Source organism: Aythya fuligula, chromosome 3, assembly GCF_009819795.1.
Source record: "Aythya fuligula isolate bAytFul2 chromosome 3, bAytFul2.pri, whole genome shotgun sequence".
NCBI classification, from domain to species: Eukaryota; Metazoa; Chordata; class Aves; order Anseriformes; family Anatidae; genus Aythya; species Aythya fuligula.
The window spans coordinates 118,105,094-118,132,371 of NC_045561.1; the positions used below are offsets into that span (position 1 = coordinate 118,105,094).

The following is a 27,278-nucleotide window of genomic DNA, read 5'->3' on the forward strand; positions in this document are numbered from 1 at the left end:
CACCCCATCTCTCCTCAGCCCTCGGAAGCAGCAGGGTCAGGCCCTCAGGTTTGGAAAAGGAGGAAGGATTTAGCAGAAAAGGGCCCCAAATGGGGCTCGATCTGCTCTTCTGCTCTCCTTTCAGACCTCTGACCGGGATTTTTCCCCCACTACGCCACAAAGGGGCCAGGCAGGGGTCCTGCCCCCCAGCCCAGCGATGGAGGAGGCCGAAATGACCGAAATGACCGAAAGGACAAATCCTTCTCCACCCGGAGCCACTGGTGTTCATGACAGCGGGGTGGGAAGGTGGTGGCCACCAAACCTGGAGGAACGCAGCTCCACAGTGGCCCAGGCATCCACTCGCCTTTGGCTGCGGAAGCCGGTGGCATCCCCGTGCTGTTGCCATGGGGTTGCCATGGTTTTTGTGTCTGCTGTTACCATGGAGAGAGGAGGAGGAGGCCGGGAATAGGGGGATGATGCCAGGGCCACCGGCACGTCCCCCAGACCCCGCACCGAGGAGCTGGGGGGGTCTCTGGTTCCCTTTCTTGCTCTTCTTGAAGGTGGGAGCAGTGCTGCCTTCGCAGGGAATCCAAGTCGGCTACAGGCAGCCAGGAGTAAAGGGGGGGTTGGGGAAGGGATCCGGGGTTGCTCCAAGCTCTGTGGGGCTGGGTGAGCCCGTCACGGTGGTGCCAAGGCAGGAGGGCTGGGCACGGGAGGACAGGCTCTGTAGGCATGGGCTGAGCGGGGTCACACATCAGCCGAGGTTTGAGGTCCCCTGGTTTGGGACTGAGGAGGTCCGGTGGGTGCTGCAGTCCCTGATAGAGGATGTATTTCTGCTGTGTGGTTGTCCCTTATCTGGGGACACATGTAGGGCAACACCCGTGCACAGCGAGGTTCAGGAGGGCACTCAGGTCCCAGTGGGGCTGGGCTCTGAGCTGGCCGTAAAAATCACCGCGGCAGCTCACGAGTGTGGTTTTATTTGAGAAATGAGCTCATGATGGGAGTTTTATTTGAGAAACCTTGATGCGAGCTGTCCTGGCCTGCTGCTCCTTCTCCTTCTGGCCTGCAGGTGCACGGAGATCACGGCTGCGAGTTCAGAGGGGTCCGTGATACACAGACACCGAGGCTTTATTCCCTAAATTTCCCCATCTGATTACAGATTATTGCCAACCACCACTAGCAAATGTACGCATAATTAATGAAGCAAATGTATAACAGGCCATTAAGAATTATGGCCAAGAAAGTAACTATATATAGATAGATCTATATTGTCAATAGGAGCAGCAATCAACAGTATAGTAGCAAGTGTGTATATATATATAAAGTATATATATTAATATACGGGAATGTGCCACTATTAATATATAATATGCAACATGTAATATGTAATATATGTTATATATAGTATGTAGTTTATAGTGTATAATATATAATATGTAATATATAACATATACAATTAATGATCTAATTATAATCTAATTATCTAATTATAATCTAATATATAATATATAGTATATATAACATAAAATAATTATATATTTCAGATATCAGGTATATCAGATATATCAGATATATCAGATTATCAGTTATATCAGATATATCAGATATGATATATAGTATACAATATGCAGTATACGATATATAATGCACAATATCTAGTATATATTATTTATAATGCACAGTATATAGTGTATATTATTTATATTTTGTAATCTCACAGAATCACAGAATCACAGAATTTCTAGGTTGGAAGAGACCTCAAGATCATCGAGTCCAACCTCTGACCTAACACTAACAGTCCCCACTAAACCATATCGCTAAGCTCTACATCTAAACGTCTTTTAAAGACTTCCAGGGATGGTGACTCCACCACTTCCCTGGGCAGCCTGTTCCAATGCCTCACAACCCTTTCAGTGAAGAAGTTCTTCCTAACACCCAACCTAACGTGTCCTGCCCGCCACGGCAGCTTCTGCTTTCCCCACAGTGCCCTCTGGTTCTTCCAGCTGCAACAGCCAAGAGCAGTCGCCGATTCCTACTTTCTCAGGATGTTTTTCTCTTTTCCAGATGAGGTGCTGCTGTTTCAGTTCCTTGTCACTGCCCTTCTTTTCAGTATCTCAGGCTGCACAAAGTTCCTGGGTGCACCCTGTGCCTCTCCAAGGAAGCTTCTGGTTCCCAAGCTAGGTTTTGCGGTGGCCAGCTCCCAGCTGGAAGGCATTTTCTTCTGTCTCTGTATTAGCAGAAATCCATCTGGAGAGCCCAGATCTGGTCCCAGTACTGCAGACGGGGTCTCACCGGTGCTGAGGCAGGATCCCCTCCCTTGCCCTGCTGGCAGCACTTTGCCCAGTGCAGCCCAACAGAGCAGCAGCCCTCTTTGTGGCCAGGGCCCTTTGCTGGCTCCTGTTCAGCTCGGTGCCCACCAGGACCCCAGGCCCTTCTCTGCCAGGCTGCTTCCAGCCGGCTGCCCCCAGCAGGTGCTGGTGCTGGGCTTGCTCCACCCCAGGGGCAGGACCCTGCGCTTCTTAAGGAACTTCTTGAGGCTCCTATCAGCCCTTTCCTCCGGCCTGTCTGTTTGAGCTGGCTGTGAGCCCCAGGGGTGTCCAGCCAGCACCCGTGCTGGGTTGGTGGCCCTGGGAAGAGGCTTGTGCTGCTGGACGCTTCCCTGCCTCTGCCAGCGCCCCAGAAAGGGCACAGCAGGGCAGGTGTGGTCCTTTGCACAGCCTAGGGCTCCGTTTCTCAATGTCCCTCAAAGAGCATTTGGGGAGCCTCCCGCAATGCAGCCCCAGCTCTTGCTCCCCTTCCCACTGCTGCAGCAGGGTGCTGAGCTCCCCCAAGGGTGCCAGTCCCTGCCTCAGTGGGCAGATGGGTCTGACACCCCCAGCCTGGCAGTGGCTCCATCCCAGCTCTCTGAAGCTGGTCAAGGGCATCTGGGGCAGGTGGTTGTGCCCATGGGGTCGGAGGCCACATGGGATCTGGGGTGTGGAGAGACTTCCCCTGTCCTACTCCATGAGCAGCCACAGGTCTGGAGACTGTGGAGTGTGTCCCACACTGCTCCTTCCTGCTTGGTCTCTTCAGATGTCCATTCGGCAGGCTCGATCCCTCTTGCGTGTCCCTAGGGAGAGGCTCACCGCATACCTCACAGCGTTCCTCAAAGCATTCTTCATTACCAGCAGGGTCAGGTAGCTCCAGAGTTTTCTTCCATTTGTGTACCACTTTCCCAAAGACAGACAGTCCAAAGTGTTATAAATCACTCAGTCCCAAAATAGGATTATAATCAAAGTTTACAATTTATTAAAAGAATAGAGGTAAGCAAACAGCGCTGGGTGCGTCAGGAGTCTCCGCTCCACCTAGACGCACACCAGTTACATCAAGCAGCTGATTTTTATGCTCCTAGGCTAATACATATTCATTACTACTTCCAGTCCAGTCGAGGCCCTCTCACTCGGCAGTCAATACCCATAGGGGTTGCCTCCCTCGGTAGACCATACACTCCACAGTGGAGGGTCCTGCCCCGGTCTTGCCTTCTCCCTTTCCTCCCTTCAGGCTTGTCCCCTTTATTTGGCATCCTTAATTCATGCAGAGCCTCGTTGCCAGAATATTAGTTCTTCCTTAGCTTGAGTTTCAGTTACCCAGGAGCAGACTCAACCCTCCGAGTATCAGTAGTTACTGGTCCTTTTATTCTGGATGCGTGGGTCCAACCCCTTTCTGCTGTTCTCACAGCTGTTTCAGTAGTCAGTAAAACAAGGTACAGTCCCTCCCATTGGGGGTTCAGTGATTCTTCTCTGCAGGTAAATTTATTAAGACCTTGTCTCCTGGTTGTATTTTATGAACAGCAAATCCTAAAGGTGGTGTTTGAGCCATCATTCCAATTTCTCTTAGCTCTTGTAATCCCCTTCCAATAGTAATTATATATTTCTGGATGCTACGATCCTCAACTACATTGTTCCCTAGAGTCATCCCTTGAGAATAAGGCATACCATATAACATTTCATATGGTGATAATCCAGTCTCACTGTGTGGTTTAGTTCTTATGTTTAAAAGTGCTAATGGTAAGCATTTCGTCCAGGGCATTTGTGTCTCGATCATTAATTTAGCCAATTGTTGTTTTATTGTTTGATTCATTCTTTCTACTTTCCCTGAGCTTTGTGGGTGCCATGGAGTATGGTATTCCCACTGAATACCTAATGGTTGACATAATAATTTTATTATTTTAGAAGTAAGGTGTGTGCCCTGATCAGAATCAATGGCCTGGATTATCCCATATCTAGGTATCAGGTGTTCTAATAGAAGTTTTACCACCATTTGTGCCGTAGCTCGTGCTATGGGATAAGCTTCTACCCATTGTGTTAAATGATCTACTATTAACAATAGATATTTTATCCTCTCTACTTTGGGCAATTCAGTGAAACCAACTTGTACTTTCTCAAAAGGCCTATAAGCTGTTTTGTTTTGTTTTGTTTCTCCCCCCTGTGGCTGCTTGTTGAAACACTTTCTTTTTTATCTTCTGACAAGTTAAGCAACAGTTATGTAATTTGCTTTGCTATTTCAAAAAAAAACAAACAATGCAACCAAATTGTTTTAGTAAATGATCACTTAACACCTTTGTACCCCAATGTGTTTGTTCATGCAAACGTCCCAATATTTGCTTTGCATAAGCTTTTGGCAATATCTCTCACCTGTCTGGCAGTGTCCATTTTCCTTCTTCTGACTTAGCCCCTATTTTCTCCAGTTTCGTTTGTTTGTTTTGTTTTGTTTTCCATTGGACCAGTCGGTCCAAAAATTCCATAGGGGTTTCTTCTGGATTTTGTTGGAACAGATTCTCCATTCCCAATTTAACCAGATTTTGGTATTTACCGTTCATTATTTCCGGGGTGACTGTAGTCTCAGGGTGGGGTCGGTCAGGGGAATGCAATTGTCAACAGCTCCCTGAGCGGTCCCATTGGCAATCTGAGCTCACTCATAAACTCAGGTTGTTTTAAGGGTTAACTGCTTTTCTGTTTCCGTGACAACTCTCGGACTGTCATGGTCCCTCTGCCCCAAAGAGCTCACACCCATGATTTTGGGATCACAGCCTCCTGTTGAGGCAGAACTATTAACATTCCTACATCCTCTTTGCCTGCTCATTCAACTTCAAACAGCTCTGTTAAATACTACATGCCACACCTTCAGCAATTCTTTTAACCCTTCCTTTATTTTTCTCCTGTACTTTTCTCCTGCCAACACCAAAGGCTCAGTCAGGGGCCAACTTAATTCCACTCTTTTCCTCTAAGATGCTGAAACAACATACCAGTATGAGACATTTAATCCTATTTTCCTTCTCTCCTCAAAAACAACATTAATTGCAAGATAGTGTTATAGTCGATTGATCTATAAAGTGGCCGTTTAGTTTATATAGTGGCCACCACTGATTGCAATACCTAGTGAAAGTCCCCTTGCTTTCTGTGCCCCCAGTTCTTCGAATGTGCCAATATGCACCCAAGGAGGCTTTCTTTAAAACGTCTTTGTTTTGGATATTACCCGTTTCCTTGATTTCCCATTCCCTTTTATTTATTTATTACTATTCCTTACTAGTTACTTGTCCTTTCTTTCAATTTCCATGCAAACCTTTTTACTGCGGGTTTTTACTATCTTTTCCTAATCTTCTTCCCAAATGTCCCAATCCTCTGCGATTAAACTCTTCTTCCCACATACAAACTTTACTATTTCAGATTATTAAAGAGCCCCGTTTCAATCATAAATCCACAGAACTTCAGGAAAACAGCTGGAGCACACGGCCTTCAGTCTTCTAGACAAACATTACCACCTTTTCCACAAAAATTCACATTTCAACAGGACTGAATTTCAAGCATTTTTCTCATGCACTTTGTTAGTAAGCCCATACAAAACAAGGAATCACTCCTGTGTATCCGTCAATGTGGGGGTTTAAAAGGTACTGATGCCTAAATAAACTCACACTCCCCGTTCTTACCAAATTCCCAGGGCTCAAGCCCGAACCACCAAAGAAATGAATCAGTCAGCCCCCCACCAGTACTTGGGAAACTGACCAAACACCACAGCAAATACACCAACACTTCTCAACTGTTAGTTACTTAGATAATGCTCCCGCCTTTTTCTTGTCACAAAGCATTTAAGAGCAAAAATAGGATCACAAGCTACACCTCCAGGCCCATATATTAGGCACCACCACTCAAAACTTGGATAAAACAGCCCTTCTTTTCAGTCTGTCACGCACTTCCAAGGACACCAAGTCACGAACCACCAAGGACAGTTTAAAGGACAAAGAGACCTGCTGGGCTGCGTGGCATCAATGCCCTAAAACCAGCAGGAGGTCCCCTGCAACCCTATTTGGCTGTCACCCAAGGCTCAAACCACTGTTGTGCAATGGGGAAATGCCTCCTGGTGCTCAAAGTCTTCAAGTGCACTAGCTTGCTTGTGCCAGACCCCCACACCAAGTGACATTTCTTTGCTTGTCTCTGCAGGACGGTTTTAGCTGGGTGGCAGCGTGCCCGGGCAGGGGCTGTGCTAGCCCTGGGGGCTAGCAGTGTCCTGGGGGGCTGCAGATGTGCGGGGCACGGTTTGCTTTTTCTTTCTGTTGCCTGGAGCCTGGATGCAAACAGCAGCACTTGGAAGCACGTTGGATGCTGGTCCTTGGGGGTGCAAGGACCGGGGACATGAGCACAAGCCCTGCTGCAGCATTGCTCGGGGGTGGCGTAGCCAAAAGTTGGCCTCTGGCAAGGGGAAGCCCATGTTGGCAGCTTGGCAGCTCAGGCAGTGACCTGGAAGTCGTGGAAATGCCCTTCCTGGTGAAACGAGCTAAAACATTGCAAAAATCTCTGGGGTGGGAACTCGGCCAGCTGCCTCCCAGCCAAGCAAAACCACCCCCCCAAAAAAAACAAACAACCTCCTCTGCCCCAGGGTGGTAGGAAGGAGCTGCGTGGAAAGGAGGCCTCAGCAGCGGCTGCTGGGCTGGCTTGAGGTTCCTTTGGTCCAACGCAGCCCCAGCCTCCAAAAATTTAGCTGGAAACCCCGTCCTTCCCCCCCTGCAAGTTTGCTCCTGGGCTGTTTTCGTGGCCTCACGGCCTGCGCCTCCCGTCCCGCAGCGCAGCCACGGGCACCAGGGCTACCACCGCACCCTGAAGGCCGTGTGCCTGAAGAAGGGGGTGTACGCCTCCCGCACCTTCCTCAGGATCGACATCAACGACGCCCTGGCGCAGCCCATCTACAGGAAAATCGACCCCAGCTTCGGGGAGGTGTTCAGGTGAGGTGCCAGGCAGGGCCCCAGGGGTGCAGCAGGAGGGCCGAGCAGCTCCTTGCTGCTGGGGATTTGTCTCTCTGCTTCCCACCCGCCTCCGCTTTTGGGACCTTTCAACCTCCTCAAGCAGCCTGCTCCCAAAGCCTTGCACTGCGAAACCTCTCCAAATGTCTAACCACAATGCTCTGCGACATAGGTTGAACCTCCCTTTTTTTTTGTTTATTATTTTGTTTATGGGAGGCAGTTTAATAGGAAAACAGGGCAGGCTGTGGTGTCAGGACAAGTGCACCGAGCTGCTCCTCGCTTAGCCTTGATCAGCATCATTTTTTCCCCCTTTCTCCCTATTTTTCCCTTCATAAACCCATCAGGTTTATGAAGGGAAAACCCATTGCGTGCAGCATTTGTTCCTTTGCAAAGAAAAAATAACCACATCCTCAGTCTGGACTAGCTAAGGGCGAAGGAAGCATGGAAACCGTGCTGCTGTGCTTGCTTTGTCCTTCCCTGTGGGTCTGTGGCTTTGGATGGACGTCCTGCCCTGCTGGGTGGGGAGGATCCGTCTTTGGCTTTGTCCTTCCCGATGAATTTCCCGCCCCACAGGATCCAGATGAGCACCCGTTCCACGCTGAAAATCTGCCTGGACGCTTTCAAAAACGCCGTGCAGCAGAAACTGCAGGAAGTTGGGGTGCAACTGGTGGCTGACAGCAACCAGCTCCATTTCCTCAAGCAGGAGGTGAGCTCACCTTGAAGGGGGCTGTGCGAGCAGGAACGAGCAATGGGAGAAGGAAAGGGGGAAAGCACGGCCTCCGTGGGACCTGGGGAGGTGATTAGCTCTGTCTCAAGCTCCTGGAGAGGTGAGAAGGAGCCACATGAGCAGTTCCCCAAGGTCTCTAGTGAGCGTGATCTTCAGGAGGCTGAAGGCTTTCCTGAGTCCTGGCATAAAACGTCCCAGCCAGCCTTCTGCCGTGTTAATTCAGGGCACAGCAGAAAGGTGATGCCCACTGGCACCAACTGTCCCGGTCATCTGGTGAACGACACCTTCATATTTAGGCCATCATTCTGAGATTTTTATTAAGAAGTTGTTAGCTGAGTTTGTTTGTATGACTGAAGCACCGGTGGGCAAACATTTGAACTTACTCCTGCAGACAGACTTCATCGTCGCTGAGGCTGAAAAATTCATCCTGCAGAGGAAAGCAGAAATCTACCAGTCCCTTGCAGCGTCCATTCAAAATGACCTGCTGCTCTGCTATGAAGGTAAGACCAGCCACCTCATTTTTTTTCCTCTTTGTCCCTGGAGGTTTTGATTTTCACAGAATAACCCCAGTAAGGGCTCAGAAGAAGGGCCCAGGCTTACCACCTACCTGTAGAAAGGCTGCGAAGAAATCTACGGGGCAAAAGGATTATCAGGTTATTTGGTCATCAACTCAGAGAGATTTCTGAAATCCAAAGTAGATCATGCACAAATAGAGAAAATTCCTTCCTTGATTTACTCTATTTTCTATGTTTTGTAAATCATGGATAGTTTCTAGCAGTAATTCGTTCTTATTTGACTGACTGCCTCTGAAGGAAGGAGAGGAAGGATGCTAAAGCAATAAGCTGCTGAATCTGATTTTGGATTTTCCTTCCTTTCCTATCAGTAGGTGGCACAGTCGGAAAGCGAAACAGTTCAAAACCCCAAATCCAGAAGTTGCTCGCGTTGGCTTTAGGAAGACACCTTAATTCCTGGGGTAGTTAGTTGTGGAAATGCACTGCTGGGCCAAAGCAGGGAGGTGTCCTGGGGACGGGCCACCCCAACAGAGCTCTCCTCACAGCCAGCTGCTCTTTCTCTGACCTCTGGAAACATTCGTGGGGCACGGGGAAAAAAATACGGAGAGGAAAAATAACGAGCTCCTGTTGGGGAACATCCCTGTTTAATTAGTGCCTGCGAAACGTGCAGGGAAATGGGCTTGGGCCAGGAGTCAAAAAAGCCGGTGATGCAAATTGGTCCTGTCCTTTCCATGAGAGCCAGGAGGTGGAAATCATGCGTGAAGGTTTCTTGCCCCAAAGAGCAGGGCTCTGGCAGCATCTCCCGCAGCTCGGGGCTGATCTGTACGGGTGCTTCTGCGTCCTGAGGAGCACGAGGGGCTTCTTTTCTCTGTTAAATCAGCTCCCCAGCACAAGCAGCTTGGCCTCCCTCTGTAGAAGGCTCTGGCTGTGCTCTTGTCCCTTTCCCAAAGCAAAGTCCTGCCCCTTGTCCCCACCTGTGTCCTCGCTCTGGATGCCCGTGTGACAGTCCCCTCTTTGCCACAGAGGCGGCCACGGTAAGAGGACTACAAGCCTTCCAGCGGATGAAAACCATCCTTAGCACCGGGGTGACGAGAGAGGTGGAGAGAGGAATGTTTGAAAGAGCTGAGGAGAGCATGAAAGGGCACCTCCAGGACATGCAGGTACGGTGGGCGCCTTGGGGACCTCCCTCCAGCCATGGTCAGTGCTTGTGGGTAGGGGACAATGCTCCAAAAAGGATCTTGTGAATGCGTGTGATAACGGGAAGGAATTTCCTTGGGAGATGTTGGCTTCAGCAGGTTCTCATGTATGCCGTAGGCCACTGCTGGCACTGCTTTTTTGGCAGCAGAGCAGCCTCCAGAAGCACAGAGGTGTTTGACATCATTTAGCCATTGCACATCACCACCAGGGACCAAGTTCAGCTCGAGGCACCAATGTGTAGACCCTCCTGTACTGGAGGGGCTGCCTGCAGACTTGTAACTGGTCTAGCAGTTCCCTGTAACTGGTACCCACCTCACTCCTCTCCCCACGTTAACCACAGTTTGGGTGAAGGGGCTTAGAGGAGCTCAAAGCTGCCACCTCCACCCCCCGGAGCCCATCAGCCCTGGTGGGCTCTCGTGGCTCATTTTACCAGAGAGGCTCTGCTCTGAGAAGCTGTATGGAAATCCTTAACCCTTATCAAAATATCGAGCTGGGCTCTCCTTCTTGTGCACCAGCACCCGCAGCAACGAATTGGCTGGATGGAGGTGGGGGGTGGCTGCCCCCGAGCTTTCCCCGTCCCAGGGTCCCCACGGGCACTGGGAGGGACTGGGGGGCTTCAGCCCTGTCCCCTGCTCATGTGCTTGGCTGCCTGGCGCTTGCAGAAGCAGATCCCCAGGAAGCTGGAGGAGGACTTTTCCAGCGTTCTCGGCCTGGTCTTTTGCCCGTGGGACCAGCTGGACGGCAAGCTGCCAGGTATGGCCGCGAGCACGGCTTTGGGGCTGTTCGTGCAGGTCCTGCACTCCTTCCTCCCCGTTTTGGGGGTGCGAGAGGGTGGCTGACAGGGTGAGGAGGGTGCCCAGGGCTGCAGGCCCAGCCACGAGGAACTTTCCTTGCGTTCCCTTGGGCATCAGAGGAAGATGCTGCAGGCCAGCAGGGTGCCCACATCCCAGCTGTGGCTTTGCCCCACAGCAGCTCCCATGCGAGTTGCTCTTCTCTCGCTGTGCTTCAGTCCCCACATCCATAATTTGGTGTGGGCACGTGTTTGGTGATGGGGATAAATAAATACCACCTGGCTTCCCAGGGGGATTGCCCTGGGGGAATCTCCCCCCTTCCCCAGAGCAGGAGAGGCAGGGGCAGGCTTCCCAGGACCAAGGGGCAGATGTCCAGCCCGCTCTAACAGGCTCCTCTGTTTCTGCAGACTTACAGAGAGAATTTTCACCATCATCAACATTCACAAGGCCCTGCAATCAGCCAAAGTCGCTTAGAGAGCCGCGGGAATTGTCTCCGACGATGTGGTTTTATTATTCACGTCGGTGGCTTGCTCTTGTAATAAATGGCTAAGTCCCAAATAGGGTTATAATCAAAGTTTACAATTTATTAAGGAAATAGAGGTAAGCAAACAGCGCTGGGTGCGCCGGGAGTCTCTGCTCCACCAAGACGCACACCAGTTACATCAAGCAGCTGGTTTTTATGCTCCTAGGCTGATACATATTCATTACTACTTCTAAAAAAAAAAGGGTTATTATAATTAGTTTCCAAATCCAAACCCTCCTACTGGAGCATGCGTATCAGTCTCTGGTGGTCCCTCTGGGGGTCTCTCGTGCTGAAGGCTCATAGTCTTCCTCCCTCTTGTCCTTCTCCTTTGTCCAACTTGGCTGGATGTCAGAGACTTGTGCAGCGTCCCCTGCAACCTTTGTCTTTTAGTCGTCCTTCAGCTTTCCCCTTCTCCTTAATCTCCTGGCCACATATCAGAGACTTGCATAGCGTCCCATGCAGCAGTCCCAATAGTTAGCAGTTATTCTGATCCCCTTTGTTCTTATCCCCTATTGACACGGATTGCTGGACCATTCCTTTGCAAGGTACAAGAACTCTATACGTTAACCACTCTGTTCTTAGACCTGTGGTTATACAAGGCTATGTAAGACAGAAATCACATTTCATCATACCCTAGCATTGTTCCATATGGACACGAATCAGATGAACACATTTCACATTCTCTTTACTCTGTGGCTTCATGGGACATCACCTCTGGTGATTTTTTTTCCTCTTATAAAAGCATTTCTGAGATATTGTGTATGCATTTTATGGTACTATTTAAGTAAGAGAGCCGGGCAGTGCCCCTGCCCTGCATGCCGTGCCATGTTCCACACCGAGGGGGCTCCAGCTCTGACTCCCCGTGGTGCTGGCAGCCCGGACCATGGAAGTGATGCTCTCCTGGGAGAAGCAGGACCACGGTGCCTGTGTCTGTGATGAGGTTCTTGAGGTTTCACTGGCTGCTGTGCCTCTGGGCCCCTTCGTGCACGTGGAGATACGTGTGTGTGTTTCACTCAGCCACCCGGTGTGCCTACACCCCAAACGAAGCCCGATTTTACCAACGAGGCTTATATCTCTCCAACCAGAAATAAAAGAAACCCTTCTCATGAGAGTCATAGAATCATCAGATTGTAGAATAGCTTGGGCTGGCAGGGACCTTGAAGCCCCTCCAGTGCCACCCGTGCCATGGCAGGGACCCCTGCCCCCAGCCCAGGCTGCCCCCAGCCCCATCCAGCCTGGCCTTGGGCACCCCCAGGGCTGGGGCACCCCCAGCTCCTGGGGCAGCCTGAAACTGGAAGGATTTCCTCCTAATGCCTCACCTGAACCTGCCCTCTCTGAGCTTAAAGCCATCACTCCTCGTCATATCAGACGATTTCCTTCCTCAGCCCGTGTTAACCATGACACACGCTACACACACCACAGACGTGGCAAAAGACAGATGAAGGCGAGAAGAAAAAATTCCCTGAGTCACAGCAGTCGGTGAGCCATCAAACCCCAGGCACTGCTTGCAGGAAGGCTGCGCCTTGCAGTGGGGTCGTGCGTGAACCAGGGCGCCCAGAAAGGGAAGGTGCAGAAACTGCCGAGCTCTGCAGGAGGAACAAAGCCAGGATGGGCAGAAAAGGGTAGAAAAGGGCCGGCTGCCCGTAAAAATGGGGCTGGTTAGCATGTGGTGTGGGGGCAGGACGAAGGGTGATGGCCATAAAATGGAGCCCAGGCAGTTCCGCACCAACAGAAAGATTTTGTTCACGGTGTTAGCAAAGATTTTGGGGAGCATTTAGCAGTGAGGACAGCGTTTTTATGGCGCAGGAGCCTAGGAAAAGCTTACAGGAGATGGAGAGATCTGGATGCAAAAGCAAAGACAGGAAAAATCTGTGCAAAATCCTTTGTGGAAAGCCCTTGCCTGGGGGCTTTCTGCTTCTAGCTTTAAGGCCTGGAGGCGGCAGGATGAGGCCACGGGCACTGCTGCACCGTGACACCGGGCTCTGTCATCTGCCAGCCGAGGAGCCCCGGGGCTGCTTGCAGGCTGGGACAGGCCAGGTGAGCCACCCGGCTCCAGGAAAAGGAGCAAAAAAAAACACTCCAGGGTACAAGGGTGTGAGCAGGGGGACGGTCACGGAGATGTGACCCACGCAGAGAGGAGCCAGGGGCATGAGGAAGCTGGCGGGGGGCCAAAGAGGAAGAGCGTGGTAGGGGCAGGACACGTGCAGCAGCTTTCATTTCACCATTTTTACGCAGCGGCGGGAGGAAGCCAAAGCATCAAGCTCTGGCTTGTGATTTATTTCATTTATTTATTTATTTATTTTCTGGAAGAAACGTTAGCTTTCCGATAGCTCTGTAGACGAGCCCGTGGCAGCTTCCTCCCTGCCCAAACACAGCCAGATTTCGGAAGTTTTCCGGGAGCACAGGTGAGGAAAGCTGCCTGCAGTGGGTGCTGGCCGTGTCCGCCCCTGGGTGCTGGCCGTGCGCGGTGCCAGCTGGAGCTGGTCTCAATTAGCCTGATTGGGGTCGCAATAATCACGGAGGCAAACGCTGGGGGCGAAGCAGGGGCTGCGGGTTGGTGGGGCACTGGCGGTGAGGGGAGGATGTGATAAATGACCTTGCTGGGACAGCTGGCTGCCTGCTGCGGGTCGCACATCGGCGGGTTGATGATTAACCTGCCCCAACGCCGCAGACGAGCGCGTGGGGTTTCTTCTTCGAAACCCAGGGCGACCTCTGTACAAGCAAATCGATCAGTGCCCCGGCTGGGCACTGCTTTGATTGCTCGCAGCAGGATGCTGTGCCCAGGACCGGCACGGGGCAGGAGGGTTTGGAGCAGGTCTGGCCAGACAGCAGCCCCGGGCAGCTTTAATCCAGCCGTTTTTTACTTTCTGCGGTCCGATGGCAAGGAGGCACCTGGGGAGCGTCTTTCGGGGTGGTGGCAGTGCTGCAAGGCTCTCGTGCAGGGTGTGAGCAGGTGCTGGGCCAGCCCCGAGCTGCCCTTTTGGCAGGGCAGTGCGCATCAAGAAGCGGCACATGCCAGCACCAGCCACTACCCCGGTCGTGCAGGGGCGTGGGTGGCACGAAGCAGGCGGCAAACTTCAAAATTGTTTCCTTTTTACTTCCCCAAGTAGTCCTTGGAGTGCAGAAGCGGTCGTAGCCAGGTCAGCTTGCTCCTGGAAAGCAGGAACGCCGGGGCACTGAGGAAGAGTTTGGCCGAGATTGACATGGCAACACGTCGCGGTGAGCCGCTGTCCCTGGCCTTCCCCTCCGCTCCTGCAGGTTTCTGCTGCCCTTCCCTCCCCACCCCCAGCAGCTCACACCGACCCGGCTTGCTTTCACTTGCTGAGGGTAAAGATTTCCGTCTTTAGCTAGATGCCAGGACCCAGGAGGCCGCAGTTTCTCTTTGAAGTGCGTTCCCTGCTCAGCACAGGGGAGCAGGGCTGTGCAAAGGCGTCTTCACCCGAACGTAGTTCATTTTGGGGAGCTGGCTGTGTGGCAGTGCTTCTTGCAAAACATGAAGCTTGATACTAGAAGAAAGAAAAAAAAATAAACTAAAAAAACAAATAGCATGAGTCAGAAACAAACAATAGACACAAAGACGAGTCCCCCAGCTGTAAGCAGGAAGGGAAAATGCCCTCAAGGCTCCCGACACCGTTCCTGCACAAAAACCGCACTGATTTTTACTGTTTTCATTGATTTTTACAAACGTAGGGCCAGTTCTGCAGCTTTTCTGGGTAGCGCAAGGTGTAAAGCCTCCTGCCTGCCTGTCGCTGCTGGGGGCAGAGATTCACATCCCTACTGGGGCTGTGCGGAGAACGCCGGTTAGGAAACGATGCCAGAGGGGAAGGATTTGGGTTCCCACGCGCAGACACCACGTGTGAAGATCTCCTCTGGCCAGCAGCATTGGTGACCCCGGGCCACAGAGTTTTGGCAGCTGCTTGCCCTGGCAGGGATGTCTGCGGCAGGGTGGGTGGTCACCGCCCAGATTTTAGGGTTTGGGTTTGTTCGGGTAATGATCAGGTGGCCAAACCTGCAGCTGGGTGATCCGACCTTCACCCTCACGCGCCACAGCACCCCGAATTTAGGCTGCGAGGGCTGACTCCTCTCGGTGTCAGGAATAGGTGAGGCTGTTTGCTCCGAGGCTTTGACACCTGGGGAGGCTGTGGTGCTAATAATGCTGATGTCCTTTCCCTGTGAAAAGGTGCAGAGAACAACGATGCAGCTGAGGTCCCCCAGAGGCGACCGCGAATGCGGGATGCTTTCCAGCAGGAGGAAAGGGAGACGCTCAGGAAATGTGAGTAGGGGAAGCCTGGTGGCACCAGAGCCATGCCTAAAACGCAGCGAGGTCTGCAGAGGGACCTGTGGTGGAAGGGGAGGCACGAGCAGGCTGCAGCTGCTCTGAGCATTGCCACGGAGGATCCACTCCCCAGACTCCCCAGGAGCAATCTCGGTGCTGCCCGAGGAGCCAGAGCACCCCAAAATGCTCCCCTCTGCCAGCAGCAACAGAATCACAGAATTCTGTTCTCAACTCGTTCTCGTTGCTTGGCACTGGGCACCTTCCCCCTCGAACTGCGTTTGGTAGAAATAACGGGAATTTTGTAAATCATCCCGGCTCCCAGGGGTGCCAGCCTCCTCCTGAGGCTCACCGTGGGCTGCTGGGGCTGCTTCCTTTGGAGACCTACCTCCTCCTACAGCCTGACCGTGCGACGCCTCTCCCTTCCAGACGAGAAGATGGAGGAGAGGGTCAGAAAAATCCTGACCGCCTCGTGTGAGAAGATATCCCACCTCTTTCAGCTGAAGGACATGCCCGAGTACCTGGCTTATCTCCGGTGAGTGTGCGGCCAGAGAGACCCCCGCCAGCCTCGCTTTCCCCTGGGCAACGTGCCCCCGGCCGTCCCCCCAGGCTCCGCCGTGCTCCGGGGCTTTGGTGGGCACCAGCTCCTAGGCAGAAAATTCAAACTGGGAATTGCCACCAAAGCTAGAGGGTGGAAGCAGGTTTTGCCGCGACAGCTTCCTGCTGTAAGGAGGATTCATCCTTTTTTTTTTTTGCTGTGCTGGCAGTCCATGGAGGGGTCAGGGAGGCGTTAGGGCTGAGCTCCAGAGCTGCTCCCACTTCGGCACGGGCTCGCCAGGGCCTGGGGCAGGCAAATGAGGGACGGTGGGGAGCACGGTCTGTGCTTTGGGAACAAGCCCTCTGGGTGGAGATATCGCACCTGGCAAGGCGAAAACTCCCCTGAGATTTGAACCTGCTGCGGTGGAATCCGCCTTGTTCCTACCTCTGTTCTCCCAGGGACCGCATCACGACCCTCAGCTCCAAGCTCACCTTCGAGCCCATCTACATTGGGCTCTTCGGGAGCAGCGGCGCGGGGAAGAGCACCCTGCTCAACACCATCCTCCACAAGCGCTTCTTCCTCCCGGTGTCAGGGACACGCGCCTGCACCTCCTGCCAGGTTCAGATCAGCACCTGCAGCAGCAGAGAGTACAGAGCCAGGATTTTTCTCCTCTCCAACGAGGTACGGCTGGGGCCCTGCTGTGGAAGGCAGCCAAGGAGCAGCTCCTGCCCCTCCTCGGGGCAGCCTGTGGATCGTGTGGGTCTGCAGGAGGCTCCTGCAGCCCGTCTTATGGGCCGTCTGGGGAAACCCAAGGGAAGACCGGGGAAAACAGCAGCTTTCTGCTCTCTGCTCCTTCCCGGAGTGAAGGTCTCTGGCCGCTCTTGTGGTTGGGAGCCCTCGTGCTGCTGCTTCCCACTGCTCACCACAGCTGCAGCTGCTCCTGCCCCAGCGAGCTGCTGAGCAACGTGCTCCTCTCTCCACCGTGGCAGGAGTGGATGGACGAGGTGAGGAGCCTGCTCGCGTTCCTGGAGACGGACAGGGAGGCTGATGAGAATGACTGCGACAGAGATCACGCCGTTCGAGCGCTGCAGGCTGTCTACGGGGAAGGAGCAGAGAACAGGACTTACGATGACCTGGTGAAAGCCAAGCCTGCCATCACTATTCCCCACTCCAGAGTTATTGATCTGAAAACGGCAGAGGTGAGAACGTGGCAGCTCTCCAGGGCTGCCCATCCCTCTTCCCGCTGCACAAACCTCCGGGGAAGCACCCAGAGCTTTGTCCCGGTGCTGGGGCCGTTGCTTGCAGAGGAAAGTGGTTGCTTGCACACATCTACTCGCAGCTTCTCTGCCAGGCAGCGCTTGCGGCTGTGCCATCTGCTGGGGCATCGTGGTCGGCGTGTTTATTTGCCACAGTACTGCTCCGTGCACACACGACACTTCATTGCTGGTGTGCCCCTTGCGCAGCTTCTTGCGCTGTTTTGGTTGGCGGTTTGCTCTTTTCAGGCTGCTTGGAGGCTTTGTTTCTGTAGAGAGTCATGGACTCACCCAGGTCGGAAGAGACCTTCAAGGTCACCAAGTCCAACCATCCACCTGAGCTACCGAGTGCCATCACCGAGCCCTGTCCCTTAGTGCCGCGTCCATGCACCTCTTAAAGACCTCCAGGGACACGGACTCCACCACACTCTCTGTGAAGAAATTCTGCCTCGTATCCTAATCTGAACCTCCCCCGGCAGAATTGGAGACCGTGAATTGGAGGGTGAGCGTTAATTTGCTTCTGGTGTTCCAGGCAGAAGTTCTCTCCCGGGAACTGGACCCGTACATCCGCAACCTGGAGGGCAACGAGGGGCCTGGGGAGGGGGGTGCCGCCCTCCACAACCAGCAGACGCGGCTCTGGCCCCTCATCAAGTACGTGCAAGTGACTCTTCCCGCGTCCGACTTCGTGCCTGAAGGTGTCATCTTCGTGGACATCCCGGGGACGGGCGATTCCAACAAGAAGAGGGATGAAATGTGGAAAGAGGTGACTGGCAGGTGGGACCAGTGCAGGGGGGGGAATGGGCTTTTCATGAGGGAGGCTGCAAAAAGAGCAGGGGCTGGCGGCAAGGGAAAGAAGCCACAACCGAGCAGGTAGGGGCTGCCACCACCATCTGTGTGCCAGTGCACGGGCACTGATGCAGCGCCTTCAGGCCTCAGCTCCTGGTTCGGTGTCCTCGGTGCTCCTGTGCCCCACCTGACTCTTCTCCTCTCCTCTCTTTCCCCCCAGAGCATCCTGCAGTGCACATCCATTTGGGTCATCGCTGATGTTGAACGCGTTTATGGGGCCAAAGCACATGAAAACATGCTGAAAGAGGCGATTACAGCTTGCATGATTGGCAAGTGCAGCGATATCACCTTTGTGGTCACCAAGATGGATAAGATTAGCCGGGAGGAGTACATGAGGTAAAGAACAGCTCCGTCCTTTCGTCAGGGTTGCAGGGAAGCCTTCGTGCCTCCATCAGAGCAGGCTGGATGCCGTTCACCCATGGCACTGCCAGGTCTCACTCGTAGCGTGCCCTACCCACCCTGCATATGGAAAATGGCATTCCACGTAACAAATCATTCCCACTGATACTTTCGTTGTTTTTCCTATGCATTCAAGAGCCTTAGCACCCAGCCCTCTTTACAGCACAACCCTGTCACCACGCCTGCCTTTCCCAGGCTGACTTTGCCCCTTTGCTCTTCTGCCTCAGCTCCACGCTCGGCGCTGCCCCATCCCCTGTGCCTTTATTGCTGTCTTTCTGATCGAGGCAGGTCATCCGCTTCCTTTGGCATCTGTGCTGATGTCCCCCTGCCCAAAGGACTTGGGGATTTGCCCTTTTTTACTGCCTGCCATAGGCTGTTGGGGATCCCAGCACATCTGTAATTCAGAGGAGTCTGAAGGTACTGCCCTGTTCTGTAACAGCCCAAATTAAAGGATTAGAGCTCTTAGGCACTGACGTGTCCCTGGGTCTGCTGTAAGCCAGGAAACCCGGTGATGTTGCTGTCAGTATGGGCTGTCATTTTGCTGCCAGCTGCATTCCCTCGCTGAGGGACAAGCTTTAGGGTTCAGCTTTGCCATATCTACTCAAAGTCTTTTTTTTTTCTTCTTTCATTTCCCAGTGACCATCCCAGTGCACCGGTAAGTACCTGCTGGCTGCTTTCAGTGGCCAAAAACCAAATTCCTTTTCTGATTGCATATTCTGACTGGTGGGGCCAGTGCATAGACTCCACCAGCATCCTGCAGGCTTGCTAGCAGCTTTGCCTCCGTGCAGGTGAAGCTTGGTGGTTTTGGGAATATTCTCATAACACTCTCTATCATTTGCCATCCAGAAGGATCTAAGCACGCACGATGCCATTTTGGAGACAAAAAAAGACCTGAAAACAAGAAAGGCCAGAGCAATAAGGCTCAGGATGCAGGTATGGTATACCTTGTTATTTTGGTAACAAATGCATGTTACAGTGCTAATGCTTATGCACGTGCCTTTTCCCACAAAATATATTTGCTTCCTTTTCTTTCCATTTGCCATGAAAAAAATAAATGGCAACATCTAACTTTCCCATCTAGCTAATATCTTGTGACGAGGTTTATCAAATTAGTGGGCACCTGGAAGAGAGGTGCTGGCCTGTGGCAGCTGCACCAGTGATCTTCTACATGTTGTTATAAGCCCTTCTGTCACTGACTAGCTTTAAATGCAGGTGTGGGCTGCGTGTCACCTCCTCCCTGCCCAATCTATCCGTGGATGTGGCTGGCACCAGCACCCTTGCTCTTGGTACAGTACAAATACAGCAAGGTGTGAGGCAATTCCATGGGCTCCTGCATCAGGGTTTGTCTGCAGGAGAAGGCTGGCCCGTGACAGCACAACAGCCTTTAAAACATCGCTCAGCAAGGCCTTTGACACAGTCTCCCACAGTGTTCTGGAGAAGGTGGCAGCCCATGGCTTGGACACTCTCTATGCTGGGATAAAAAGAGGCTGGATGGCCAGGCCCAGAGAGCGGTGCTGAACGGAGTGAAATCCAGCTGGTGGCTGGTCATGAGTGGTGTTCCCCAGGGGTTGGTGTTGGGGCCCATCCTCTTTAATGTCTTTATTGATGATTTGGACGAGGGAATTGAATGCATCCTCACTAAGACTGCAGATGACACCAAGCTGGGGGGAAGCGTCAATCTGCCGGAGGGTCGGAAGGCCCTGCAGAGGGACCTGGACAGGATGGATCGATGGGCAGAGGCCAAGGGGATGAGGTTCCACATGGTTATGTGCCTGGTCCTACACTTTGGCCACAACCACCCCATGCAGTGCTAGGATTGGGGCAGAGTGGCTGGAAAGCTGTGCGGAGGAAAAGGATCTGGGGGTGTTGGTCGATGCTCACTTGAACACGAGCCAGCAGTGTGCCCAGGGGGCCAAGAAGGCCAAGGGCATCCTGGTTGTGTCAGGAGCAGTGCAGCCAGCAGGAACAGGGCGGTGATCGTCCCCCTGGGCTCTGCTCTGGTGAGGCCAAACCTCGAGTGCTGGGTTCAGCTTTGGGCCCCTCACTACCAGAAGGACATCGAGGCCCTGGAGCAGGGCTACGAAGCTGGGGAAGGGCCTGGAGCACAAGGCCTGTGAGGGGCGGCTGAGGGAACTGGGGGTGTTTGGTCTGGAGAAGAGGCCGACCCCCAGCTCCCCACACCTTCCTTTCAGGTAGCAGCAGAGAGCAATGAGCTCTACCCTGAGCCTCCTCTGCTCCAGACTATCACTAGTGATAGGAGCAGAGGGAATGGCCTCGAGTTGCCCCAGGGGAGGTTCAGGTGGGAAATGAGGAGACATTTCTGTCAGAAAGAGCAGTCAGGCCTTGGGACGGGTTGCCCAGGGAGGTGGTGGAGTCCCCGTCCCTGGGGGTGTTCGAGGAGAGGTTGGACGTGGAGCTGAAGGCACAGGGCCCTGCGCTGCTTCAGGCAGCTCTTGCACGCTCACATTGCACGCTCGTGTGTTTCAGACGAGACTGCCCAGCGACACAGAGGTGGTGCAGAAGGCGGACCTGGTGTTCACCGTCAGTGCCAAGGAGTACTGGAACCCCACGGTCCTCACGAACGAGGAGACAGGTGAAGGGTTGGCCGCGTGCTTGCTGCAAGCCCTGCTGCCTGTGCACTGATTCCCATTCGTGGTGGGAAAGCAATGAAGGTCGCCTTCGTATTCTCTTTCAGAAATCTCCATGCTAAGGGACCAAATCAGGAAGCTCTGCCTGAACGTGAAGAGAAATCACCTGCAAGAGCGCATGCGGGAGATCCTTGTCATCTTCTCCCTGGTGGACGTTTTCCACACCGTGCAGCTGAACCCGGTACGTGTGGCTGCAGCCCCTGCACACTGCCACCATCCCGTTCCTTCTGGGGCTGTGGGGTCGGGTAGCCAGCCTCATCCTTCTCAGGAAACAAATGCAGAGCTGCTCTTGCTATCCTGAAGTGACCTAAATAGGGCTTTGCTGCCTGCATGGAGGAATTCAGCAGTGCCAGGAGGAGAGGAGCATCCCTGGAGCATGGAAGGCCCTTTTTGCCTGGTTCACCCAGCTGTGAAGCTGCACCAAGGCCAAGGCCTGCATCCAAACCCATTTTCTGACTAGCCACTTGGCTCTCTTTGGAAAGGATGAAAAAGCAAGAAAGCTGCAGAGGCTGAGCAAGCTTTGCCAGCCCTGTAGCCCCATTACCTGCTACCACCTCATCTTCCTCATCTTCTTGGCCCTCTCATGTAGTGCCAGTGAGAGGCAGGCTCTAGCTTCCCCCTCTGTGGTCTTGGCTTAAATTTGAGCTGCTCAGGATGCTCCAGGGAGGACAGATCTGGAGTGTGCTGGCCTTGCACTCAGCAGCTTTGTCAAGGTTTGTGCCGTCTCACTTTTCCAGGGTCCAACCCTGCATCAGGACAGGCTCAACGCGTTTGTGTCAACGAAGATCCAGGAGCTGAAGAAGACGGCTCAGAGCATTTTTGACCAGATGGATTCACTTCTTATCAATGGGGTGCAGTCTGCCCAAAATTCATACAAGAAGAAAATTGAAAATATCTTTGCGGTGAGTGGCGCAGGTCTGCTCCACGCTCTGAGGCTGGGTAGGATTATTTCATTTTCTGTCTTGCAATAGCCATCAACATCAGCTGAGTTTCACTCATTAATCACTGACAGGTGCTTTGAGGTCTGTGGGTAAGAGACAGGGTAAGTTCTTGCTGCTGCTCAGTGTTACCTTAGCTTAGAAAGGAGAGCTTGATTCTAGGGAAAAAACAAACAAACAAACAAAAACCACCACAGACGTGTTGTGTTAAGGAGATGCTGTGCCTAACGCAGGTGGAGAAACGCCTGCCCACGTTGCTCCGTGCCATCAGGACTGGCCAAGTCTTGGGAAGTGCACTGTGTAGGGACAGTGGTGAGCCGGCCATGCCATGGGCCAGCTCCCCAGAGCCCACCGGGTCCTCCTGCCAAGCAGCAAGTCCTTCTAGGACTGGTTCCTCAGCAGGACTCCTGGACAGAGTCAGACTATTACAATTCCGGGACCAGGTCCCAGGAAGCACGTTATGCCCCTACAGCTGCACGCTCATCCTGCAGAGACCTTTTTTCCTTGATAGAGGGGGGACACCAAGTGATCGTGTGTTTCTAAACAGTTGAAATGAGCGTCTTCCAGGCTTAGACCCCAACCCAGCTTTGCCGTCTTTAGAGCTATCCACCCTGAGTGAACACAGGCACGTTGCAGGAGGCACCAAAGGCTAAAAGAGGACATAGTTGAATTCCCGCTTTTCTCTCACTGTGACATTTGCTACCGGTAGTTGAAGCAGCTCTGAAATGACACGTGAAGGACTTGGTCCTGGGAGCAGCACTGCTGCTGGTGGCTCTGCTCACACTTGCTGCGTTCTTCCTCCTGCAGATAGGCGAGAAGTCCAAAGGCTTCCACATGACCCTGAAAGCTGTGTGCAGGAGGAACGGGGTGTACGTGTCCCGCGTCTTCCACCGCATAAACATCAACAGAAGCCTGGCTGAGCCCATCTACGCAGCAATTGAAATGATGTTTGCAAACATATTCAGGTGAGAGCGGTGGGCAAGCAGGAACCAAGCCACATTTTCTTGGAAACTCCAAGAAAAGAGTTCTCCTACACAACTACAAACTCCTACAAAAGAGTTCTCTGCCATCTGCAGGCAACCTCGTCTGGGAAGCACTCGGGTCTTTATCTCTTCCTCCCTCAAAAAGCTAAGCTAGCATTACATCGACTACTCACAGAGGCAAACTAAACATGCCCAACTGCAGTTCATTTACTTAGGCAAAGCTTCTAATTGACTAACCTGTCTCAGCAACTTCCACATCTCTCTCCCAGTCGCGACTGATCTCCTACTGACCTTGGGCAGACCTGTGTGGAGCCAGGAGTGGGACTCGATGACCCTTGTAGGTCCCTTCCAAGAGGGGATATTCTGTGATTCCCCACAGCCCCATGTGGTACTGATGTACCACATTAACAGTTCAATATAGAAATTAAGTGGCATTTGCAGCTCCATCCCTTTCTGCCCCGTGTTTCACATGGGTTCAGGCATAATAAAAAAGAAAATGAATACTTTGCTATTTCCCAGTCCCCAGAGAAGAGGGAGCCAGCCAGATAGCCCAGGTAGCGAGGACATCCCTGCGCTGGAGTTGGAAGCCTTGTGTCTTCTGATGAGAGAAGCTCACCTTGGCTGGCAACGTGCAGAGAATAAGTGAGGCGGGGGAAGCCCGTGGGTCTAACAGTTTTGGGGTCTCACCCACACAGAAAACAGATGCTCACGAGGACCAGTCTGCAGGCTGCCATCAATGAGTTCAGCACGGCGGTAAAAGGCGAATTCATGGTGTTTGCGAGGGACACGAATATGAATGAGTCCAAGCTCCAATTCCTCTTACAAGAGGTGAGTGTGAAGCAGGGAAAACCCAATGAGATATCCCTGTGTAGCTGGCACAGCCCTGGGAGTGGGCGCCAGCCCCTTGGCAGGAGCTCGGGGGGCACAACTCGAGGAAAAGTCTGACGTGCGTCGTGTCAGCAGCTTTGGCTGGGGGTCTGGTGCAACCCCTGATGACCAGTAGCTGCTATTCAGCGTCGGGGGCAGCAGGATTGTTTTTAGTGCTGAGCCACAGGCAGCTCGCACTTCGTCCTTGGGGTATCATTAGATGGTTCGGTGGATGCTCTGCTAGAAGCTCGTAAAGGAGAACTCCAGGTGACCAGACGCAACGGATCTGGTCCGTGTAAGGGTTGGGGCGAGCCCTGGTGTGCTCCACCTGCTCCCCACCTCGGAGCATTTCTTTGTTCTGCTGGTGAACGGGGGGTTGGAGGTGCTGGGAAATGCTCTGCCCTGATTCCTGCAGACCGACATCATCATGAGAGCTCTCGAAAGAGAAATTCTTCTGAAAAAGAAGGCCATCTATGAGTCCCTTGAGCTGTCCATCCAAAGCACCTTAACGCCGTGTTACCGAGGTAAGGCTGCTTTTCCAGCTAATTGTGTAGCTGACGCTGTGAGTTCGATGCCTGGCCCTGGGGCACATTCTCCCAGCTTGTGTGTGGAGTCCGCAGAAAGCTTTGTCCTCTGCGAGGACAGGAGGCTGAGTAAATTTGTGCCTTCGAGTCCAGCAGGTCACAGTCTTCTTAACCAGGGAAGAAAACGTTGGAGTTCCAAACCCTCCTGCATAAATTCCTTGTAATTTTGATGCCATTGCTGCCTGCCGTGATGGGACCCACCACACTTCTTGTGGATCAAACGAAGGCTGTTCCTCCCTGGGAAGGAGATAGCAGCACCTGGGGCTGGGGAGGGGGAGACCTTGCCAGAGGGTACTGGAGGGGAACTCCACCTGGGTCTGGGCAAGGCCTGGAGGGCTGTGGAAGGAGGCAGTCTGAAGGTTTTGCTGTCGGCTAAAGGAATTCTTTAGGATGGCAAAAGTCGCCTGGGAAGAGGACTGGGAGGTAGAAGTCTGCCAGCAGCAGGTTCGCGGGCAGCACGGCCTCAACGTGAGCTTTGCACCCAAAGACCACCCCAGCTCGTCTGCCCACGCCTGCTGCGGGCTCCTGACAGCAGTCTGATGTTTCCCACCTCTGCCCAACAGAGGCTGAGAAGATAAGAGGGAAGGACACGTACAAGCAGATAAAAAGCATGCTGGCACACAGCATCGAGGTGGAGGTACGGCAGGCGATGTTCGAGAAAGCGAAGGAGAGGATGATGAGCCAGTTCCAGGAGCTGACGGTGAGTCACACTGCAAAAATTGCTGCTGGAACTGCAAAAACTGTTGTTGGAGATCCAAGGCTGGGTGAGCAGAAACTGTGACAGGCAGCTAAAGGCTGGACGAGGCGCTGCCGCCCTCCACGCAGACCGGTGGTCGCTGCAGAGCGCTTGTGATGCTCCGGGGGATTTTATGGATCCTGCGGGATGTTGTGACGGTTTGAGGCGAGATGCAGGTTGTTCTGCAACGTTACCAATGTGAGAGCTGTCAGAAATGCTGGTGAGAAAATCTTTATCAACCTCAGCTGCCTGGACTTGCTCCAGCCTGACCTTTGCAGTGGCTCAGCATAGCACTTCAAGTCTCTTTCTGTCCCGAGAAAGAAACAAAACAAAACAAAACAAACAAAACCCATCAAACTGGAGTTTGGTTTGGCTTCATTTCCCTGGTTGTCTCCAGAAAGAGATTTGGCCTCTTAGTAAACAAAAAATTGAGTTTTTTAGGTGGGGATTTCCTACTTCAGTCCCTGCGTCTCCAGATTTCTGACTTCCTATGAACTCTCCTCTACCTCATCCCAGGCCACTCAGACTCATTCACGTGGGTTGAAACCCGACGGATTCGAACCGCGGTCACGCACAGCATGATTCATCACAGTTATCTGAGGGAATTTCCTTTCTGCTGGCCAAAGATCTGGCACGCTGGTTGAGCAGAGGCACCTAGGGGGGGTGCGGGCTCCCCTCACCGACTCCTCAGCTGCTTTGGGTATCGCAGGTCAGGTTCTTGCTTCCCCAGCAAGACTTTTGGGAATGCCAGTGCCAAAGCTGCCATCTCTGGCGTCACAGCCTTGGCCATCCCAGCAGATCCCAGTGCACCCCCGGAGCTCGAGGGCTTCAGAGCGCAGTGCTGCAGCAGACTTTGTGTAAGGAGGCCTCCAGCGCAGCTTCTCTCCGCAAACGACATCAGAGTGATGCTGTCGCCCTCTCTGATTGCAGGAGCAGATGAGCACGAAGCTCAGCAAGGATATGCTCGGCATGCTCAGCGTCATCTTCAGCCAGTGTGACACACCGGTCAGCGTGCTGCCGGGTACGGGCTGAGCTCTCCTCTCCGGGGCATGTGTGGTGGGTGGGTGGGAGAGGGCTTGGGGGCAGATTTGGGGAGCTGTGTGTCCTCAAACAGCTGGGGTCTGCAGGTCCCGAGCTTACTTGCATGTTTGCATTCATTTGTACTTAATCATATTATCATTTTATTCCCATTCTGTAAAAAAAAAAAAAAAAAAAAGGCCAACGAAGTCTGCCTCATTTTGCTTTTCTCCTTGCAGATCTGCAGGAAGAATACCAAGATATCCTGGATATGCTGAAAAACTTGTGACAGCCTGACTGACCAAAAAGGCCGGCACGAAGAGGCTTTCTTTACATTTTGAGCATTTCTTTTTTATCTTTTTGCTTTTATATATTTTTTTTTTTTGCTTTTACTCATTCAGTTCATTGCTTTGCTATGGTGGCCAGCTTGAGGTAGAAATTTTAAAGATGCCAGGGGTTAGACTGAGCAGCTTGAACACAGGCTCATGAGGACCCAGAATGGAGTGGGTCCCTTGGGGGTCCCATGTCACATCCCTCCTGCAGGGGCTTTTCCCCTTGCCGGCCTTTTCCAGCGAGCCCTGGAGGTGCAACCATGAGACCTCGGTTGCTTTCTTGAACGTGTTCAAGGAAACAGGACAACAGATGATTAGTTTGATTGCACTGGTACAAAAAGTATATAGTTTATGTGTGGTTTTTATAATCTTTTCATAAAAGTAAATCCTTTTCTACTATGCATATCAGTTCTCAAGTGTAAGCCAGCAGGGTAAGACACCCATGTCTGAATTAAAGCCGGAACCATCCCCAGAGAAATTGGTAGTGTGGCAGGTAAGCAGCAAAAGCCACAAAAGCGCAAATGTGCTGGAAACGATTTACATGAAATCTAATAAAATACAAACCTTTTGGGGATAAGTGTGGCCGATACTTTTTCCAAATGCAAAAGAAGTATCCGGGCTGCTCGGCTGGGTGCTTGAGGTTGAGGAGAAACCTCAAAAACACTCTCCCAAAACTGCCTTTCTCTGCTGCAGCTGCAGTTTTGTCCCCACCTTGCATCCCCCGGGGAGCGATGGCAGTGGGCCCACACCAGGCCTGGTGGGGTGCTTGGTGGGGTGGCTGCAAAGGGATCACAAAGTGGGGACCCTGCAGCTCCGTGCCCCGAGGCAGGGCACAGTGGCACAGCACACAGCGCGTGGCAGG

General features: G+C 52.7%; 1 protein-coding gene across 1 annotated transcript; it reads left to right on the forward strand.

Annotated features, from left to right (window-relative positions):
- Positions 1 to 8,325: 8,325 nt before the first annotated feature.
- LOC116487530 (nuclear GTPase SLIP-GC-like) lies at positions 8,326 to 26,373 on the forward strand. Its single transcript, XM_032184529.1, has 20 exons — positions 8,326 to 8,479; positions 9,515 to 9,651; positions 10,351 to 10,441; positions 15,183 to 15,275; positions 15,705 to 15,810; positions 16,272 to 16,494; positions 16,803 to 17,012; positions 17,599 to 17,829; positions 18,073 to 18,248; positions 18,948 to 18,966; positions 19,158 to 19,244; positions 20,799 to 20,904; positions 21,007 to 21,140; positions 21,697 to 21,861; positions 22,705 to 22,862; positions 23,576 to 23,708; positions 24,163 to 24,271; positions 24,895 to 25,031; positions 25,998 to 26,088; positions 26,324 to 26,373. Exons 1-20 carry the CDS (start codon positions 8,326 to 8,328, stop codon positions 26,371 to 26,373), a joined length of 2,610 nt encoding a protein of 869 aa, XP_032040420.1.
- Positions 26,374 to 27,278: the final 905 nt, after the last annotated feature.